The sequence below is a fragment of the Propithecus coquereli genome, unplaced genomic scaffold (genome assembly GCF_000956105.1).
Source record: "Propithecus coquereli isolate 6110/MARCELLA unplaced genomic scaffold, Pcoq_1.0 Scaffold14, whole genome shotgun sequence".
Classification (NCBI taxonomy): Eukaryota; Metazoa; Chordata; class Mammalia; order Primates; family Indriidae; genus Propithecus; species Propithecus coquereli.
The window spans coordinates 3318298-3333230 of NW_012138302.1; the positions used below are offsets into that span (position 1 = coordinate 3318298).

Genomic DNA, 14933 nt, shown 5'->3' on the forward strand with positions numbered 1-14933 from the left:
TCATTTTCTTTATTACAGCGATGGTTTTATGTGTGATTTCATATATCAAAACTTATCAACTTTATATTTAAATATGTACAGTTTATTATATATCAATTATATCTCAATAAAGCTATTACATGAAAAGAAAGAAAATCTAGGAAAATTTTTGTAAGCAATGTTTTGCCTATTATTGTAAATTTCCAAGTGAGTAGGTTAACCTTAAAAAGTAATTGTAACTAGTTGAGTAAAGTTACCTAAAAAGGCATAAAAAATAGTAGCATGCAACCAAGGCACAGAAAGTTGATATTTCTTATTTGTTAGAATTTTTTTATCTGTCTGGTCCCTTAGGGAGCCCATCTCACCTGAGCCACCCAAGTCTGTCCATAAATGTCTGCTGCCCATATTCAAATTTTGTGCTTTTTGAAGAACTTGGGGATAGGGAGTCAGTATTAATATTTAGGCATAATTATTGCCCTCAAACTCTTCCAATCCTTTTGGAGGAAAAACAGTCACTAATAAATATAATAATTTAAAAAAATAGTGTGGAGAAAGTGTTGATTTGGAAACTGTACTAACTAGCATATACGTGAGCATCCAAATATAAACACAACATGAAAACAATGGACCCTAATTTTTCTGTGCACACCCACCAGTACTAAATGTTTTGAATTATGATAGATTTTCAAGTTTCCTAAGATAGAATTTATTATTACTTTATTACTCAAAAAATCAACCAGGAAGCAACATTTACAGAGCTCTAATGTACAAAGTAGTCTATTGGGAGCTGTAAAAGGTGAATGTTATTGTAAAAAGCACACTAAATTAACACTGAGGTCTAAATCAAGTACTTTTGCTTGCTTTTTGGCCACAAGATTATAAACAAGAAAGTTCATATTTGTGAGCCACAGTTTCCTTAATCAGTAAAAGCAAGAAAATGCCTGCACCATTTACCTTTACAAGGTTGTGAATATCAAAGACAATAACTGCATAAACATATTTTTGAAAACTTTAACATGCTATACAGCCAAAAAAATATTGTTTTGAATTGTAGGCAATGACTTAGCACTTTCAATGCTAAATCTTACCTAAATCTTTAAACAAAGCAAATGAAATGCAATTTTTTAAAATATCAATCCTGAACTTTTATGTGTTTTTCAAATATTAAAATAAAAGCTTTTACAAAAAGCGTGTGAATAAATTGAATAAATTGCAGTATTTTATGACAGCACCATGCTTGCAAGGTATTATGCTTTCACTGAAGAACTCCCTAATTTTAAGACAAAAATAGAACTGAACATAAAACAGGACATAATTCTCCACTAATACTTTTTAAAGGATACAAAATTCTAGTCACATTTTTCTTTTTTAAGATGGAAAGAAAAGTTAGAATCACATTATCTTACTTTAAGTGGTCCTGCCAATACCATCTAAATACAGTGAATATTTGTAGAAAAGGGCTGATTACCAATTAGACTAACTATCATTTCTGTATCACTTCCTGTTGTATTTCCTATTTTTTCAATCTCACTTTTATTACTATTATAATTTTAATATATACCAAAAAATCAATACATATCCTTCATAATGACTATATATGATACAGTATATATACTATAAAATATATATACTATAGTAATTCATAGTTTTTTTAAAAAAATGTTTTCCCAAACCACTCCAATAGATAACCCATCATGAAACTATCGGAATCAATCTAAAACTAATTTCCAAATGTTCTAAGCTAGGGATCAGCAAACTACAGCCCACAGGCCAAATCCAGCCTTCCTTCAGTTTTCGTAGAGCTAAGAATGGTTTCTTACATTTTCAAATGTTTTTTCTTAAAAAAAAAGACGTTTCACAATACATGGAAATTATATGGAATTCAAATTTCAGTGCCCATCAATGTAGTCACACTAATTCATTTACATATTAACTATGGCTATTTTTGCACTACAAGGGCAGAGTTGAATAGTTGTGATAGAGACAGCAACAGTACAGTCTGAAAAGCCCAAAATATTTAGTATCTGGCCCTTTAAGAAAAAATTTGCTCACCCAGGTATAGGCCAATAACATTTCATACTCCCTACTTGTGGGTACTTGATGGGCAAAGGATACAAAAATAGAAAAATCACATAAAATAATAGCATCAAATTTCACTATTACAAATTACATCAAACACCTTTAGGAACATTATCTGATTGAATTTTTCAAACCATCTTATGAGGGAACTCATAGCATCTACTTTACAGATAAGGAAACGGAGAGTCAGAGAGAACGTTGACCTAGAACTCAAGTGAAGTCTTGTGCTTCCGTGTTCAATGTTCAACTCCTTACACCCAACATGTCTTATCACAAGATACATTTCACTCATACCATTGCCGTTTTATTTAGGGATTAATGAAGACATCAGTGGCCACAACTAAAAAATAATTATATTCTAAATCATATTAATATTTACTATTTCTGTAAGTGGGAATATTAGAGAATTATATAATTATTTCAAATTATTTTTTCTTTGAGGAAAAACATTAGATATTTTTTGCATTTATAAAAGGAGAAGTTTTCCAAGTTTGTGTGAGACCTGGAACCCACCAGCCTTCTCATATGCCAGTCAGTTAAAAGAATTTAAGAACTTTTATCTTCCAAAGGACTTTTAAAAGTTTTAAATCTTTATGAACATCAAATGATACTTTTAAACATTTGGTAATTTTAAAGCATAAGGATAAAAGGATCGTCAAATTTTACAAATAAGAGGAGATATACTTGGCTTAAAATAAGCAAACCTTAAGAATTTCTCAAATTCTTGAAAATTTTCTATGCACAAAATATTTTATGCCTTGCCAGTACACACATGCACACATAAATTCAGTGCCACTATTTATTTAATCTCTCTGTAAGTGAATAAACTTTACTTGAAAGTGAAAATAGTATATAAAAACATTTGTCAAATGAATTTTAAATTTCGCTTCTTCGCAAATTTTACCCTTTCAGCAGTTTTTCTACTCAGAAGTCAGACATATAAGTGTTTATTTAGTACTGAAATTCAGTTTTTGGTAGCCATACGTGAATTATAGAAAGCATATTCTGGGTCTGACCTTTGGTCCCATTTTTCTTCCCAGAAAATTTCTCTGTGAATATAATATTAAAACTTCTCTAAGCAAAAATCTATCTATGCTAAATTATTATAGGAATAACACTATATGGGTGCCACTTAAGTTCCTGATTGTGATGTAAACTGGCAAACCAATGAAGTGAAATTTAAAAATTTAGTATTACCTTTATAAATCATTTAGTCAAGTCACTTATTTTAAAACTCAGATTGGTAATGTATAAAAATGTTACCCAAAAAAATTTATCTTGCCAATCCCAAATAATTTAAAGACTAGTGTAGTTTCCCAGACTAGTCTCACCATAAGAATCACCAGATGCACTTGTTAAAGATAGATTCCCAGGCCCTCCATGAGGAATTCAGTAGATCTGGGGCTAAAAATTCTGTTTTTAATAAATGCAAGCAATCTAGCTCCTCCCCAGACCAACTCAACCAGGCCCAGGTGAGAAGTACTGACCTAGATAAATCTAGGAGGAAAGTTTAAGAAGCATTTTGTAACATGCAAAGTACTTTTCAGATATAAGATATTATCAAACAAATGGAAAATCAGTAAGGATGAGAGGAGGAAAAAAAAGAGGAATGCAAATAGAAATAGATGAATCTTAATGCCTATCAATTTAATAAGAAAACCATAGGGGGGAAGACATATCCCAATTAACTTTGCCACATATTTTGACGATGTAACCTTTAGCCTTCGTAAAGATAAAATGAGTGTAAACAACACTGTACTCTAGTTAGTATGTTTGTTTTCATTTTTCACAGAAGTATGGGTTAGCTATTCTAAAACTACCTTGTAGGTATCCTAAGACTGAGCAAACAAATAATATATTGTAGGAAAGGAAAACCAAGTTTCTCACTGCTGGAGAAGGGAATTACAAAAAAAAAAAGAAAGGAAAAAGTCTAGAACCCTGTAGTTTTGGACTAGACTGGGACATATTAGTATAAACACATACTTTTAGTATACGCACATAGAAATATATTAATAGAAATACAGATTTTGCATATTGTGTGTGCATGTACATATAACTAGCTCTGTGTACTGAGAGGGCTAGAAACAATGACACCCCAGTAACAATGAGCAATTAATCTCCAGACACTGGTTTATCAATACCATTCTCCAATAAAAGGAACCATCACTCCTTGGAAAAATGGCTGATTCCAGCATTATATCAGGAAAAGCACAGAATCAACCTGAAACATTTTATAGTGGTAGAAAGCAAGAAAGTCCTCAAAAAAAAAAAAAAAAGGATGAGGACACATCGAAAGGACACAGGAACCAGCTTGAGTGGGCTCCCACTGACCAAATATGAGACAATTTGAGTAATAAAATAATGATAGTAACTCGTTATAGCCCACAAAATAAAATAAGAACCCATGAGTCCATCCTGATAGGAAGGAATGGGGGAAAGAGAACAGAAAGCGCATGCTTCACAGAGCCTTTGCACTGCGGCCTGTGCACACTAAATCTTTCTTGATTGAATAATACTACTCCTAAAATGTCCCAATTAATATTTAGCACTGTGTTTACTTTACAAATAATGCATTTTTCATCTGTAAAAAATTACACTTGGTTCTTTTTTATATCTTCAATTTCTCTCCTCATTACATTCATGTTTTCCTTTATATTCTTGAGCATGTAGAACATATTAGTTATAGCTTTCCTTGTCTGCTAATTCTATCATCCTTGTCATTTCTGGGTCTGTTTCTATTGGCTGATTTTTCTTTTCTTGGTTATAGGTTATTTATGGTTATTTATACGGTTATTTTCCTATTCCTATTTCTTTACATATATTTTTTACTGGAAGCCAGACATTGTGAATATCACATTTTTGAGTCTTGTATATTGCTTTGAAGACTGTTGGATTTTGTTCTGGCAGTCAATTACATTACTTGGGCAGAGGTTTGAATCTTTTAAGGCTTTCTTTAAGCATTTTAGGGATAGTACAGAGTAGCCTTGACTCTAAGACTAATTTGGCCCCACTTTCAAAGTGTAGCTATTATAGGGTTCCTACTAAATGTCATTGGTATTTCAACAAGGTCTCTCTAATCTGGTTTGTGGGAACTGGAATGATTCCGGCCCTAAATGACTTCTGGGAATTGTTTAGCTTACAGCTTCCTGATAATTGTTCTCTTTCTAGAAGTTTTCCTTACCCAGCATCATGCCCAGGTTGATATTCAGCCAAAGAGTTAAAGTGACCCAACAAATTTCTGTGCAGGTCCCTACTTGCAAGTACTCTACCTCATGAATGTGAGCCCTTCTTACACTCTAAACTCATACCTTTGTCTCCTTAACTCAGCAAGATCGCTGGGCTCAGTATGAGTCTCCCAGCCCTGTGCCATGTTCTGGAAATTGTCTGGGTCCTGAAAGCCTAAGTAATGGTAGGACTCATTTTGCTTCCTTCTCTCAGGAATCACAGCTCTGTTTCTCTTTGTCTGAAAAATAGTTATTTCCTACATTTTATCCAGTTTTCTAGTTGTTTATGACAATTATTTCTAGTTGTTTTATTCCCTCATGGCCACAGTCACTTTTATTTCTTCTTTTTCTTTTTTTTTCTTTTTTTTTTTGAAACACAAAAATATCCAGAGTCTCTTTTACTGAATTTTTATATTAATTTTTGAAGAGATAATATATTCATATAGTTCAAAACTTTGTTTTCTTTAAAAGGAATAGTGAGATGGGGTGCTTAGTTGGTGAAAATGCATGATCGAGGAAATTTGGTTTTTAAATGGGAATTACTGCATCGTGTCTATCAGGTGAGAGGGAAACGATGGTACAGAAAAGAGGGGATAATGGCAAGAATAAAGTCCTTGACTAGGCAACAGGGGATGGGACTCAGAACACATGAGAAAGGGTTCACCATGGACTGGAACATGGAGAATTCATTCACAGTAAAAGGGGAGAAGGAGATTACATGGGTAAGAAAAGCAATCATTAAAGAAACTCCATGTGCTTGTTTCCTCTGTGAAAATAAAAAGCAAGGTCATCATGAGTCTCTGGCTCACTCTGCAGGAAGCCAGCTGTATTGCTGTAAGCTGCCCTACAGAGAGAGCCACCTGACGAGGAATTGAAGGGGGTCTCCAGACAACCATCAGGGAGGAACTGAGGCCCTCAGTCCAACATCCCACGAGGAGCCCGGAAGCCCAAGGAGTGAGCTCAGAAGCAGGTTCTCCTGAAGTTGAACCTTGAAATGACTACATTCCTGGTGGCTGACACCTTCATTGCAGCCTTTGTGAGAGACTTGAGGCAGATGCCCTCAGCTAAGCCTCACCTGACACTGGGAAGCTCTGAGATAATGAACGGTTGTTGTTTTAAGCTACTAAGTTTTGGGGTAATTTATTGTATGACAATAGATCACTAATCCAGATGTTAGTACCTGGAAATTGGGTGCTGCCACAACAAATACCTGAAAAATGTAAAAGTGGATTTGGAACCAGGCAACAGAGGCTAGAAGGATTTGGAAAAGCATGGTAAATAAAGCCTAAATTGCCTTGAACAGATTGTTCATAGAAATCCGGACTTCAAGGACTCTGCCAGTAAGGGCACAAAATGAAATGAGGAACAATTTATTGGTAACTGGAGGAAAGAGGATCTTTCTTGTGTAGTGGCACAAAGTTTAGCAACACTGTATTCTGTAGTCATGTGGAAAACACAGAATGTGCCTACTAAAATGAGTGATCTATTTAAGCAGATTTCCAAGTAAGTGTTGAAGTTGTCTCTTGATTTCTCCTTGCTAGAAGAGGACAGATTGACATTGACGAAAGGGCTGTTAAACAAAAGGTATGAGGACTTGGTAGTTTTGAAGTGTCCAGAGTCTCCAAATAGCAAATGCTGTTAAAATTAAGAAATGGCTTCTGAGAAAAAAATTGAAGAGAAAATAGAGAAGGGCTTATTTCAAAGAGATTTATGGGCTTTTATTTAATGCAATGAACCCCAACAAGATTCACCGGAGGTCCAAGTTTTTTTGTGAACCAAGCATACTAGCAGAGCTAATATAAAGATTGAAAGAGACAGAGATAGTATAAAATGAAAAAAAGCCTCTGAACCACCCAAAATTAAGTTCACAGAAAGCAGGCTGCAAAAACTACCAAGCTACAAATTCATGCTTCCTTTCATGGAGAAGAGAGGGCAGCCCAGGACAGAACCTTGCACCCAGAAGGTGGAGCCAAGAACCATGGAGAATTATTCCTCAAGTTGAGTAATAAACTAACATGAGGGAATAAACTAACATGAAGGGTGAGGAGAGAGATCATCAAAGAGTGGGATTCTTGAAGTTGGGATTATAGAAAGACGATGCTTATGCATGGTAACAAAGTCTAGAGCACAACCATGACCAAGGGGAAGCTAAGGTGGGAGTCAAAAAACAGGAATGGGCAGGCACCGTGGTTGACATCTGTAATTGTACACTCTGGGAGGCCAAGATGGGATGATCACTTGAGGTTAGGAGTTCAAGATCAGCTTGAGCAAGAGTGAGATGCTGTCTCTACAAAAAATAGAAAAATCGGCCAAGCATGGTGGTGCACACCTGTAGCCCCAGCTACTCGGGAGGCTGAGGCAGGAGGATCACTGGAGCCCAGAAGTTTGCAGTGAGCTGTGGTGATGCCACTGTACTCCAGACAGGGTGACAGAGCAAGAATCTGTCTCTTAGGAAAAAACAAAAAAAACACACCAAGGATATTGAAACTGGCATTCAAGAAATTGAAGACCATCCACATTGATGTTGAAATCACTAAGAATGCTAGCAGGAGTAACGGTGAAGAGACAAAGTAAATAAGATGTTAGTAGTTACAAAAATCCAAACTCCCTAACATGGCCTGGAGGGCTTTTCATGATATGACCCTTGCTTCTTCCTCCACCCTGATTTCTCTTCATTGCCCAGCTTCCCAGCCCAACCACCCTCAACTTTCAAGTCCTCACATGTGCTATCTGTGACTCTGGGCCTTTGCAAATGCTCTTCACTCTCTCTGGCTCTTTCTCCTCTGCTCCCTCTTAAGCTAGGCTAGAAATTCCTAGCATCTGTTTCCATAAGTCCCTATATATAATATATTACATCATGGCATTTTCAAACTTTGCTATAATGTAATGTTTTCTGTTTTATCACACACTTAGCTCCAGGAGGGTAAGGGCTGAGGCTATGTTGTTGAACACTGTTCCCCACACTCAGCTCAGTGCCTGGTACACACAAGAGGCACCTAATCAAGGAAGAAGAGGATTTCCTTCCTAGATCTAAGATAAAATGTCTAAAGCAGTTCCAAAATACCGCATTTCTAGGGTATCTGTCCTTCAGATTCTCGACAAACATTGATATCTGAGCTCAAACAATGCTTTCCTTTAGGGGACACATTTGTAGGGTATTAAATTCCTTATACACATTAGGTTTTAGTTCCTTGAAAAATATACTTTTACACATAGAAATGTTTGAAATATTTCTCTTGTGACTTCTCTCATGTCCACAAAAGTTGAGTTTGATTTAAAAAAAAAAAAAAAAGTTTCTATTAAAAAACCATTATTGGCCAGGCACAGTGGCTCATGCCTGTAATCCTAGCCCTTTAGGAGGCCGGGGTGGGAGGACTGCTTGAAGCCAAGAGTTTGAGACCAGCCTGGTCAATGGCAAGACCTTCTCTTAACAACAAAAAAAAAAAATTATGGATTTTCTCTTCCATAGAGGTCTCATTTCTTATACTGGCCAGATCTCCCTCCTGATCAGAAGAGTCTTGTTTAAATTGTTTGGAGATATATTGCCTAAAGAGGCACACAAAAATAGAAATAAAAAACAGAAATAGCATGTGGTAATTTTTATAATGAACACATTAACCAATCATACACAGGTATAATGTGGCAGAAAAAAAATGAAAGAATGCTTCTCGAATTGCATGCAATTATGACAGATTTTACTGTACTACTATTTTTAGAAACCTGGGCTCAAAATAAAAGCAGGCCAAATGAATCTGTTAAATTCATCTTACAAGCAAGTTTAAAAATCTATTTAACTTATCACCATTTTCACATTTTTCTGGGTCCTACCATTTAGATGAATAGATCAATGAATGTTCAGCTGACTAAATTAAAGCTAAAATTCTCAGCTGTAGCTAACTTACTATTTAAATTTATAATGCTCTTACATATATATGTCTGTGTGTATGTGTATATGTATGTGTATGCATATATACATTTATATATATATACATACACTTTTTCAGAAAATGAAGACCACAAGACATAACTATAGCCTATACATAATAAAATTTAAACTCTTACATACGTTTACAGAGCTTTAAAACTGAGCACATTGCCTTAACCTGATGATAAGATTTGAAATTCTCTAAAATAGGCACCCAGTGAGAGGTTTTAATCACCATCCAAAACATTTAGCTCATCATAGGAAGGTACTACTTTGTGAAGGAATACTTTTCTCTGAACTTAAGCCTGCTTTGCTCCATAAAGTAGGAAACTGCCCCAAACCTCAACTATATCTTCATCCACCACAATGCTTCCTTTCTTCCCTCAATACCCAGAAGCTGAAGTGAGCCTCCTTCACTTAAAGACCAACCCTCCAACAGTGCCCTTTTTATGGAATTTGCTTATTCAATTATTCATTCTCTATATCTTCAATGGGTCCCCTTCTATCATCTCTTGACCTTCTCTCTCCCTGCTGGGTCATTTTCTACAGACTAGAAAGAAGTTTATGATTTCGCATCCTTTACGTATCCATCCTTGGACATCCATTACCTGTTGCTCCTCCACTTTCACCTTCCAGCCTCAGCTAGGCTTCCCTGGCCTCCAGAGATTGATGGATTTGTCATTGTTGCAATGGACATTTGTCTAGTCTGGCTGCCCAGCATCTGACTGGAGAATGTGCTATCATACAAGGCTGGAAGATTGGCAGAAAGGGCACTTTCTCACCAACAATTAATAGATATTCCCATCAGGGACACTGGCCCTCATGAGAGTTGCACAAAGAAGCAGGGGCTTCTAGACTCATCAGAGTGATGGTGTCCAGTATCTAGCATTAGAAGTGGAAATGACCACAGGGACACCCAATGTCCAGATGTGACAGCAGTGGCACCATATCTGGGCCACTCTCATGGGTAACTTTAAGAATTATCCCAGTGGTCTAGTATAAATTACAAATATTAACCACAGCCTGGTAATCAATACAAAAATGAGGACAGCGGCAGCCGTGCACATTTTCTTCCTTACAGTGTGCTTGTACACGTGTGTGTGTTTCTCTATACATGAACTAATTTCTTCTTGAGCCCTACCTCCCCCTTATTATTTTATATAATAATTCTTGGTGTTGTTAACTTCATAATTTTTTATTTAGCTTCCAGAAAATTCATTTAGGTAGGACTGAGTGTGAGAAACAAATAATATTGCCTAGAGAGCAATAATGTAAATGTTGCCCACAAATAGATACAATGACAATTGTAACAGCATGCCCCATTTGGGGAGGAGGGTAACAATGTATTCTCTTGTTCAAAGTGTAGTTGCATCTTACAAGGTGAAAGCATGAAGCATAATTCAAATACATGTAGAAAGGTGTGTGTGGATGTTAAGTAGCCAAAGGGGTGAATTATGATGGTGATTAAGCTATTGTCTCTCAGCTTCAAAGCCTTGGGGCTGGAACTCTGCAAACCACAGTTTTCCTCTGCTACCTAGATTCTTGCCAAAGTCTACCTATGGGAGGACTAGAGGGAGACTAAAAGGTTTGTGGGGGAACAAGGGATTTGATTCTTCCTGTTTTGCTTCCCATTCTTGAAAATATCACTCCAGCAAAGGATCCTCACCTGGGCAGCAGCAGTTGGTTCCAGTAACCAACCGGGTTATTTACACATTCTCAGACCCAGCCATAGTATCCTTCTCGGAGACTCCTCTCCATCAGCCATCTGGCATCCCCTGCTTGGATGTATGAGCTCCAGCTCTGCAAGTCCCCCCTACCAAGTACCTGAAGAACTAGTGCCAACCTCTTCAGAGTCAGCTCTTCAGGGTCCTTTCTTCATTTTTCCCTTTGTTTTGGCAATCTCCTCTGCCACTCCCCTGAACCAGTTCTGGCCAAAGACCCATGACTTCCGTACTGCCCAATCTATACATATTATTCATACCTTATTATACCTTTCTGCTATAGCTGACCACTGACCACTCACTTCCTGCATGTTCAGACAATATTACTTCTTTATTAATAGTTTTTGGCTCATTAAGATATTTCTGGATGGTAAACTGGCAAAAATTTTTGAGAAAGTATTTTGGCAGTATGTAGTCATTCACTCAACAAATAATATTTAAGCATTTGTGTGACTATTCCCATTGAGTTCATTTCCAAAGGCAGAACTACTGTTAAGCATAGTAAGTGTTATAGGTGTGCATTCAGTAAGTGGTAGCACCAGGTAGTCTGGCTCTAAAATCTCTGACATTAACCTCTACATCAGGACTTTTCAAACTTGAGTTCCATAAGAATCACATAAAAGGGTTGGTAAAACATGGATCAATGAGCCCTACCCCCGGAACTCTGGATTCACTAGTTCTGGGGTGGAGCTAGAGAATTTAAATTTCTAACGAGTTTCCAGGTAATGCTGATCTCATTCTCAACACTGTACTGCCCACATATTTTCCTGTTACCTGTTATTCATCTCTAAAGAGCCAACTCAACCATGTGCTTCCTTAGGGAACATTTGCTCCTCTCTTCTCTCAATGCTGAACTAGATACTCCCTATCTAAGACCCCACAGCAACCATGTGCTTCCATGACATCATGTGCCTACCGAACATCCGTCAGTAACTACTAAAACTGAAACCCTGTACTTACCTGTCCCAACTGTCAGCCTGTGAGCACCTCAAGGGCAAAGATCTTAACTATTCATCTTTTTTTTTTAAATATATATGTCTTCAAGTTTCTTTCTTTTTTCAAATTTTTATTGTGATATATATTGTAATAAAACTTACCATTTCAATCATTTTAAGTGTGCAGTTCAGTGACTAAGGATATTCACATTGTTATACAATCATCACCCAACTCCAGAACTTTTTCCATCTTCCCAAAGTGAAACTTTGCACCCATGCAACAGTAACACCCCATTTCCCCCTCCTCTCAGCCCCTGGTAATCACTCTTCTACTTTGTTTCTAGTTATCTTTATATGAACAGTTCTAGCACATTGCCCTTCAATGGTGTGGTCTTGATAACTGGAGAACTGAAGAAGATGAGTCTCTTTCTCTTTAAACATCAAATAAAAGAAAGAATGAGAAAGAATTTTAAAGAGTTAAAATTCACATAGAAATGGTGTTTATTATCACTGGAGTTATTAGAAAACCTGCATGATATATTGGCTGTTAGAATTATATGAGTGTATATCTCTTTGAAACACCATCTTAGCTCTCTACCTAGCACAAATAAACATTAGGCACCTATATTGTTACAGTTATGAAGAGCTCAAATATGAAAAAAATCACCTGAAAGAGAAATATAAAACAAGTTTTTTTCCCCTTTTCCTCTCAAATATCTAGGACCCCTGAATTGGGTTCACATTTCTTTCAGACTATATGCCCATCCAGATCTGCAAAGTCTTGCTCCCTGAATCAACAAAAAGAAAAAAAAAGGAAACCTAATAGAGAAGAATGCTACATAAAAAAATACAAACTGCCTTCTATAAATATACATAGATATAAAAGGAAATTTACAGATAGGAGAGGTTTCATAATCCACTTCTGCTTATGGAAGCTCTTTAAAACAAACATTTATGTAGTAGAAATGTCCAAATTAATTTATTTGGTACTTACAGAACATATAAAAGATGGACTTTAAAATTATAAGTCTTGAAAGGATTCTTAAATAATGGTTCCATATAACAGATGAATAATTTCAAGTCCCCTTTCATCCAACACTGTATGTTCCAGTTTGCACCTGAATTAAAAAAAAAAAAAACTACATGAAATCTGAAAAATATTCTGAGAAGAGCTAAATTAAATTTACCAGTGTCCTGATATAACTTCCATCGCCCATTCTGAGAGAAAAAGGACAGGCTCTTACAAGTGGTATGTGTCTGGCCAAGCCATTTAGTCCCTTTGGTCCTCAGTTTTCTTTTTTCATAAAGTAAGAGAATTAAATTCAAGTACTGATTCTCAAATTTTTCTTTAATCCCAAACCACTTAAGTAGGACAAAAGACCTCAAAATTCACCCAGTTCAGTTCTTTTTCACTTTTCAAGAGAAAAAAGAATATTAAAAATCAAGTTACAAGCAAATGTTGAGGGACATATATATATATATATATATATATATGTTTGCTTTAGCAAATAAAGGCACAATGATTCACATTTGAACTATAGTGCAAGTCTTAAATTCTTGTTACTGTAATATTATAGGATTCAGAATAGATGACAGTATATTTCACTGCACACTGAAAAATTCACCTGGGATATGTTAAGGGTAAACTACTGGTGATTTATAATTTAGAAAGCAAGAATAGCAACAATTGAAAATCATGACTAACTCAAGACAACACTAACATATTTCCCCAAACCAAAAGGATTTCCAACTAAGAGGCACTTTGCAATACTATTGAGCCCTGTGAAGTAAACAGCCTACTTGGCAGAATAATAAATTTAAATCCTCAGTGACCAATACTTAACCTAGTAATTTTAGTTATGAAAACTTAGACTCACTTAAAAGAAACTAGTTATTAACCTTTACTTACAGTGTAAAATTTCAATCCACATCATCATAATCAGTCTGCTTCATAATTGACAAAAGTGATAAAATCTTTTATCATTTCAAGGCTTATCACTAAGACCAACTTCTTAAGTTCATTCTTAGTATATTTAATAACCAGTAGATTGGTTAAGTTTCCTTACACTAAAAGTGCTTAATTTAAAACCAAATTAATAGCTACAAAGTGAACTGGAGACACTGGGAGTTACTACTAACTTGTTTTAAAAGTGATTTTATTGCATATTTATGCTTTATACTTGTTCCTAAACTGATTCCAACATACTGGAGTATTTCTTCCATCTACTCAATGGTGCTGAAGCAGGGACGATTTTGTATGTCAGAGGACATGTGGCAATGTCTGCAAATATTTCTTAATTAGAACAGGGCAGGGAGTGCTACTGGCATCAGGTGGGTGTAGGCCAAGGCTGCTGCTAAACATCCCACAATGCACAGAACAGCCTCTCAGAACCAAGAATTATTTGGCCCAAAATGTCAATAGGATCAATGAAGAAATCCTGATTAACCCCATACAGGAATGCTATACTTATATATGCCTTTATTTTCATACTGTAAATCTTGATATATGGCTGATTCAATTGACTCCACCCTATTTGGCTTTTCTAGAAGATTTAGAGATAATTTTGTCGTTTCTATTTCCAGATGTAGAATCATTAACTACACTAGCTCCATTCAGTATGCATAATACTTAAAACGACAACAAAAAGCCTTTCATTTAAAATTTACATTGTTTCAGAGATTCCTTGCCTGAAGAAATATCATTACTCATAACCATTTTAAAATGTAACTAATTCAATAGTATTATTAGTCATTTGATATTTTATTTAACAAAAATAAGATATGTTTTTTATATTTCAAAGTAAATTTAGAAGACTACAAGGGATGTAATTAAAGGCAAAAAATGTAACTAATTCAATAGTATTATCAGTCATTTGATATTTTATTTAACAAAAATAAGATATGTTTTTTATATTTCAAAGTAAATTTAGAAGACTACAAGGGATGTACTTAAAGGCAAAAGAATTCCCTTATTACATTTTTATGGGATATAAAGTAATTTGGGTCTTATATATTAGTTTGATTACATGATGAAACCTAACTTTATTACTAATATTAAAATGATAATATA

At 35.5% G+C, this 14933-nt stretch overlaps 1 protein-coding gene across 1 annotated transcript in view; it reads right to left on the bottom strand.

Annotated features, from left to right (window-relative positions):
- Positions 1-14086, bottom strand: part of LEPR (leptin receptor) — a 66848-nt gene extending 52762 nt beyond the window's left edge. The window contains exons 1-2 of the mRNA XM_012639325.1: positions 14070-14086; positions 12858-13013 (exon numbers count right to left, since the gene is read on the bottom strand). Of these exons, the coding sequence (XP_012494779.1) occupies positions 12858-13013; positions 14070-14086 (173 nt within the window). The remainder of the gene's footprint in view (positions 1-12857; positions 13014-14069) is intronic.
- Positions 14087-14933: the final 847 nt, after the last annotated feature.